Source organism: Rissa tridactyla, chromosome Z (genome assembly GCF_028500815.1).
Source record: "Rissa tridactyla isolate bRisTri1 chromosome Z, bRisTri1.patW.cur.20221130, whole genome shotgun sequence".
NCBI classification, from domain to species: Eukaryota; Metazoa; Chordata; class Aves; order Charadriiformes; family Laridae; genus Rissa; species Rissa tridactyla.
Window position 1 is genome coordinate 58,085,277 of NC_071497.1, and position 6,483 is coordinate 58,091,759.

A 6,483-nucleotide genomic window follows, 5' to 3' on the forward strand; every position below is an offset into this window, starting at 1 on the left:
GTGCTAACAGTAACTTATAGGGAAAAACTTACAAAATCACCAATTTAGAAAGCTTCAAGCTCAGGCATAGTGAGAGCTGATAATGCCTTTTTCTATGACCTTGAGGGCATTTCAAGTTGCCAGGTAAATTCTACTAGTTAATCTCCTTTATTTCTGCTGTCCCTGCAAAAGGGTGTAGAATTATGAAACCGAGAGATCATGACTTGATTTCTCATTAGTGATGATTCTGTGCATCATTTTACAGCCTAAAGGTAATTTCTATTTCCACAAGAAATCTCAAGCTCTCACTTGTCAAAGACGAATTGTTTTCAGAAGGAAAGTGTTCTAGCGGGTGGAAATCCAGAATAAAGTCAACTGAACATTAAAAAAAAAAAAGCAGACTTTTTATTCAAAAATTGAATTTTAAAAAATGCTGACTTTTTATCCAAAAGTTCACCAGAGCCATTATCCTCAAATCCAGTCTAATAACTCTTCTGCTTTAGGGGCAGAACCTTTTGTAGAGAGGTGTGGAATAAACCAGTATTTTTTGCTAGCATGCAAACCCATTTCAAAATAAGGCAGGCATTTGGAATCTGATCTAATCCTCACTTAAGTTAACAAAAAAAGTCTTGCAAATTCACTGTAGGTACGTCTTCTCTTAGTTACTGGAGGTTCAAAGCAGAAATGACCACTTACCCCACCAAGATAACTAGTAAGCACATTGATAACAGCAAATAAAAGAATAAGTATATTCTGAAAGAAGGGCAAAACTTGCCTGTGAGATACTAGAGGTAAAACAGAGATCAGGAATACATTTACGCTTGTGGGTAATCTCATTTTATTGAACAGTTTGAAGTGCTGCTTAAAATAACACTGTTATTTTTGTATACATGCATGTACAGGCTGTACATGCAGTTTCAATTTTAAAAAATTGAATGTATTTATTTTTTCAGAAGAAAAAACATGCATACTTATGCACATCATTTTGAGATAAAACAAAAAATTACCATTTACAGCAGACATTCCTCTTTACAAATCTTATAAGAGACAAGGCAGGCAGTAGCAACTCTGCAGAAGGCAAAGCATACAAACTCTCTATACTGAAGGTACACTTTATTCATTGAGAGACATTAGAAACTGCAGAATAAGGTCATTTAAGGATGGATTCGACTGAAAATGACAGTGGCTCAGTTGTTGAAGGTTTTGCTGTGGTCTGTTTGGCCCCAAAGAAGTCTTTTGCACATTTGTCTAATGTAAACTTGTATTTTTGGTTCTCTTTAATGGCACACTCTCCGTATTTCTTAGACGTGTCTTCAAAAGCCTCTTTGACAAATGACGTTCTCAACTCTGCTCCTGATCTGTCAGGAAAAGTTTGCTGGAACGGCGACTGAAATGAATTGTATTTGAGTGGTGGAGGGAGCTTGGTACTGTCTTTGCTGGTCTTGCTTAATATCTGTTCCTGAGGAGCCAGAGAATCCTTATCAGAAATCTGAGTGAAAATCCTTTTTGGAGGAGAGAAAGCTGACCTCTCACGAGCTTCCTGAGGAAGGCACGGTAACTCATTACCTGACTGCTGAATGTCTTGCGTGTGGGTCAGAACAAGTGAATTTTCCAGTTTTGGAGAGATGATATCATGTTCAGTGTTTGGACAGTCCTGGCTTTGTGAGATCTTGGCATCCCAACCTGCCCCAGGTTTGAGAGCTTGGACAGCAGTAGCATTTAACAGGCATTGCTGGTAGAGGAGAGCATCACTAATGGGGCCACATTTTGGCCACACTAAGAACCTAGAGGACAGGGGATACTGCCTGTAGGTAGTAGCTACACTGACATTTGAAGAAATGAGTTCCATGTTGCTGGATCCTGAATACTGCATGGTTAGATCAAGGCAGGTTGGTAAAAAATTGCAAAACTCCTTGCTGGGAGTATCAACTTGTGTTGTGTTGAAAGCTGTTTTATATGAGTTGTATTCAGCTCCATGCACCATGCGGTTAGGGAGAAAGAGGGCAGCTGCTTGTGTAGCTTCCATCATCTCTCTCTCTTTATACTCTCTCTCTAGCATAATGTTCTCCAACTCTTTATCAGCAAAAGCCCGTCTCTTTCTCATCCTGTCACTTACAGGGGGTGGCAAAGGTGAATTCCCTCCCAGGTAAGGGTCTGTTGGAAGAGGACGGTAACCTAAAACAACAAAGCAGCATTAGGAATGAAGCTGCGTAAGAAAAATATTAAAGCTGTGTTTGTAAAAGGGTTCCCTTTGGAGCCAGTCCCGACAGGCGCCAAGTACTTGCCACAAACCCTGGACACCGTCAGCTCCTACTGAATTCACTGTGCCACGGAGGCTTAGCTCCCTGCACCATCAGGCACATTCAGTGCAAGTTCCTCAACACAGATAAGCAAGCCCTACTCCTCTGACATGTTTAGTCTCCTTCAAAGCTGGCTGATTAGTAACTTTAAAAAGCAACTCCAAAATAGAAGACTGGGGGTGAGGGAGAGGGGGAGGAAAAAAAAAGGCAAAACCCTGCTGTGTGTTAGGACTGGTATTGCATCATGCACCTTAAGGAGATAATCACCAATTTTTAATAAATATGGAAAGTATTCAAATATTTTATTTCTTCTGAACTAAAAAATAACTTTAAGAAATAAAACATAAAAAACTAGTCTCCAGTATATTCAATTGCCAGGCTAACTGGATTCATTTAATATAACTGATAGGGTCCAATCCTGTTTGTCCTACCCAGATAAGTAATCCCATTGAATTAATGGAACTACATACATGAGTAAGGAGAACAGGGTTTTACCTGTTTTCACTCCCATTCCTCTCACACAGGTTTCCCCATTGCCAAGGAAGATACCTATACCTACAGCTGGTGCCTTTTCTATTCTCTAAAGATGAATCTCTATGTACACATTGCTACAGATGGCAGAAAACTCCAAGGAGAACTAGGAGAAAAGAAAAAGAAATTTAAATTAGAGGAAAGAATACAGAAGAGATTTTCTTAAAAGAGTGAACTATAGATGAAAAACGGAGGTTTCTAACAGGACAAAATCTTAATTGCGCTTGCACAGGCAAAGAAAAGACCGTTCTATTTTGGGGAGGGAAATAAAAAAAAAAAGCTAGATTTCAGAACTGCGATGCTTTACGGGGCTACAGTTTGGAAAGCACCTAAAGCAGACATAGAAATAAATTCGGGCACAATCCAAAGAAGGAAGCGGGAACAAAAAATACACCCTTTCACTAAGATATCCATCTTTAAAATGCTATTCTTTCACCGTTCATATTTTCGACGGGGTGAGATGGGGGGGGAGAGAAAGACGAGCAGCCTATTATGCATATCTTTCTACTGATAATGCAGCAAATGGTGCTGCTGTGCTAGGCGTTCAGATCAAAAGGAAGGAAAATAAAAACCACAAAAACAAAAACAAAAAAAAAAAACCCCAAACAAACAACTAATTGATTTACTCATTTGCTGATAAAAAACACCCGCGAAAAAACTACCCTGCGCTGCCAAACGCCGCCGGGTAGTCATGTAAAAAGAATGTCAGCTTGTAACAGTAACTCTCAAATTTCAAATTACGGTCGCTAGCATTTCAGGCACTATAGTCAGCAACTGAAATTCCAGCCACGAAGGGCAGAAAGCCGCGGGCGGAGGCTCCGAGGGCACCCGGCACCCGCGCCCGAATGGGCGGGCGCGGGTGCCGGGTGCCCTCGGAGCCTCCGCCGCCCGGTGCCGGTAACGGACTGCGCTTTAACGCCGTTCCTCGTTTATTTCGGGAAATAACGCTGCATTTCACGCGTGTCCGTGAGCAGCAGCACCTGGGCCGGGAGATGCGGGTTTCCCCGGGGCAGAGTGAGGTTTCCCCGCTGGCGGCCGGGGCTGGGGGGGTGCCCGCGGAAGGGGTTGCGCTCACCTTCCAGGATGCTCTTGGCCAGGAGGCTGGGCGTCCGGACGTGCCTCTGGTAGACGGCTTTGCGCTCCAGGCTCGCCTGCTTCCCCGCCAGCCCCTTCTTGTCCTAAGAGAGCGATCGGCCGGCACCGTAAGAGCGGGGGCCGCCCGACCTGTCCCGTCCCATCCCGACCCGTCCCGTCCCGTCCCCTCTCACCTCGGTGGCCTGCTGCCGTCGGAGAGCCACCTGGGCGGCCATGACTCGCTGCCGCTCCACGACCAGCAGGCAGTTGGCGCACTGGCAGTCGCGCCAGCGGCAGAAACGCTTGTGCCCCTTCAGGCAGGACACCACGCCGTGGTTGCGGCACCGGGCACACTTGGGCGTGCGGCTCAGCTTCCGCGGCTCGCCCCGCCGCGGGGCCGCCGCAGCCTCCTCGCCTTCCCCCTCCTCCTCTTCCTCCTCCGGGCCGGCGCTGCTGCGCGGCGCGTCGGGGGCCTCGGCCGCCTCCCCCTCCACGGTCTCCACGTCGATCTCCCAGTCGGCGGCGGCGCGTTCTTCGGCCATGGCTCCTCGTCGGCGCAGCTGCAACAGAGGGGTCAGGCCGCCCGCCCCCGCGGCGGGACGGCAGCCCGGGCACACCCGGCTACAGAAGTGCCCGCCGCCGCCCGGCCCGCCGGCAGCCCCGCCGAGATGCGCCCCCGTCGGGAAGCCGTGTCAGAGCCTGCACGGGATGTCATCTCCCCTCCCTTGCCGTTTCTTGCCCGTGCCCCTCGACGGCCACTTCCCCGGCCCCGGCGCCCCGGGGAACTAACACAGTTAGCCTCCAGCCGCGGAGGATGGGGCAGGAACCGCCCCAGGGCGACGCCGAGCGCCGCAGGGCTGCGGGGCTGTCAGCTCCCCGCGGGGGCCTGTTTATTTCAGCATCCCGACAACCCTCCTGCCAGCTGCCTGCAAACTTAGGGGACAGGTAGGGAACACCTGGGCTGCACACACCCCCGCTCTCCGCCCCAGCGACCAGGGGCTGTATGGGCTCCCGGAGCTCTCTGCACTGCAGTGTCCTCCGACCCCGGCCTCCTCCCCACCCGACCTCCCCATCCTTCCTCCCGCACTTTGCACTTACCCAAGATCAGCGCCCGTAGGCCGGCAGGGCGGTGCAGGCAGCCCGGACCCCCTCACGCACCCCGCGCCTCGCAGGGCCGCCGCTGCCCAAGCCCACCCGGAGGCAGCCGACTCGCGATCCACGCACCTCGAGGGGGGTGCGAGGCTCCCCGACAGCCGGGACGCCGCGCCGTCGAGGGGCTGTGGGGGGGATGCCGACGGGCCGTGCGTGGGTGTAGGAGCCCGCTGGCTGCACCAGCCCCGGCGCTGTCACCCACCTCGCCCACGCCGCGCCCGCCCCACGGCACAGTGCCCGCCGCGCCGGCCACGCCGCGTTTTCAGCGCCCGCCGCCGCCGCCGCCCGCACCGCCCATTGGGCCCGCGCCGCGCGGCCGCGGCTCTGATTGGCCCATTCCGCCACCGCCCCGCCCCCCCGCCCCCCCACTACCCCCCACGCGTGTGTGCCCGCCGCTCACTCGTGGGTGCGGGGGGGCGCGGAGCGCGGGGGGGCGTGAGTGGCGGTCTTTGACTTCAGGGCAAAAAAAAAAGAGGTGGGGGGGAGGAAAGAAAGGGAGAAAAGACAGTAACACGCGTGACGGTGACACTAAGGAACCAGCCACGCGGGTGAGCGGCGTCCCACGAACCGAGGAGCGGGCAGGCGGCGCGGCTTTAGAAGGCTGAAGCGGCCGCCGCCTTTATTCGTTTACGATCGTTGGTGTCGCTTTGCTCCGCGAGCGGAGGGGACCCGTGGCAATGGCTTTTTTTTTTTTTTTTTTTTCTCCCGAGTCTGACGATGCAACGGAATCCGCGCTGTCTTCCTGCCCTGCCGGGAATTAAGGCGCGGGAAAATATTCGTTTAATTTTTAGCTTTCCCTCCCCTTCAGCGGCGTTTTCCACCGAGCGCCGGCCTGTCGAGTAAATTTGTCCCCTCTCCCTCCGCTCTCTGACGGAGGCTGCTCTTCGGAAGTCGGGGGATGCGTCCCAAAACAGGGCGCGATCGACGTCGTAAACACACAAAGTCTGGCCCGTGCCAGCGAGGTGTTAGAGCTCGGTGCGTCCGTCGGTGGAAATGGGAATTGCCACCGGACAGAAGCGGCCAAAATACACCTCGGCCGCGTTCAGCATCCGGCAGGGGAAGAGCTAGCGCATTTAAGAAGGGTATCCCCAGAAAAAATACAAAATAAAAGGCGTGCGGGAGACCACCAGTTCCCAGCCAGTGTGCTGATCAAAAACTAACGACATGCGGAACGCACGGCCGAAACTATTCTCCGGAAAGGGAAAATATTTTGCTCTTTCCCCGCGCAGCGCGTGTGTATAATAAATACTGTTAATGTTCCTGTGTATAATAAACACGGGCATCCACACTCACGGCGAGCGCACGGAGCGGCTGCCGGCCGCCGGTTCGGCACGGAAAAACCCAGCTCCCGCAGCCCGGCGGGACGGAGGGCGGCGGGCGGGCGGCGGGGCGGGCGTGGGGTGCGGGCACCTGCGGGCAGGGAGACAGCGTTTGTTCCGAAAGGAGC

At 52.4% G+C, this 6,483-nt stretch overlaps 1 protein-coding gene across 2 annotated transcripts; it reads right to left on the minus strand.

Moving 5' to 3' along the window:
• Window positions 1-1,036: 1,036 nt before the first annotated feature.
• DMRT2 (doublesex and mab-3 related transcription factor 2) lies at window positions 1,037-5,230 on the minus strand. Of its 2 annotated transcripts, XM_054186093.1 has the most exons (4): window positions 4,983-5,230; window positions 4,079-4,444; window positions 3,886-3,988; window positions 1,037-2,154 (listed from the first exon to the last, which is right to left on the minus strand). In XM_054186093.1, exons 2-4 carry the CDS (start codon window positions 4,424-4,426, stop codon window positions 1,130-1,132), a joined length of 1,476 nt encoding a protein of 491 aa, XP_054042068.1. In that variant the 5' UTR covers window positions 4,427-4,444; window positions 4,983-5,230; the 3' UTR covers window positions 1,037-1,129. The 2 variants fall into 2 exon arrangements, with proteins under 2 accessions (XP_054042068.1, XP_054042069.1); XM_054186094.1 differs by lacking the exons at window positions 3,886-3,988; window positions 4,079-4,444; window positions 4,983-5,230 and adding an exon at window positions 2,835-3,001.
• Window positions 5,231-6,483: the final 1,253 nt, after the last annotated feature.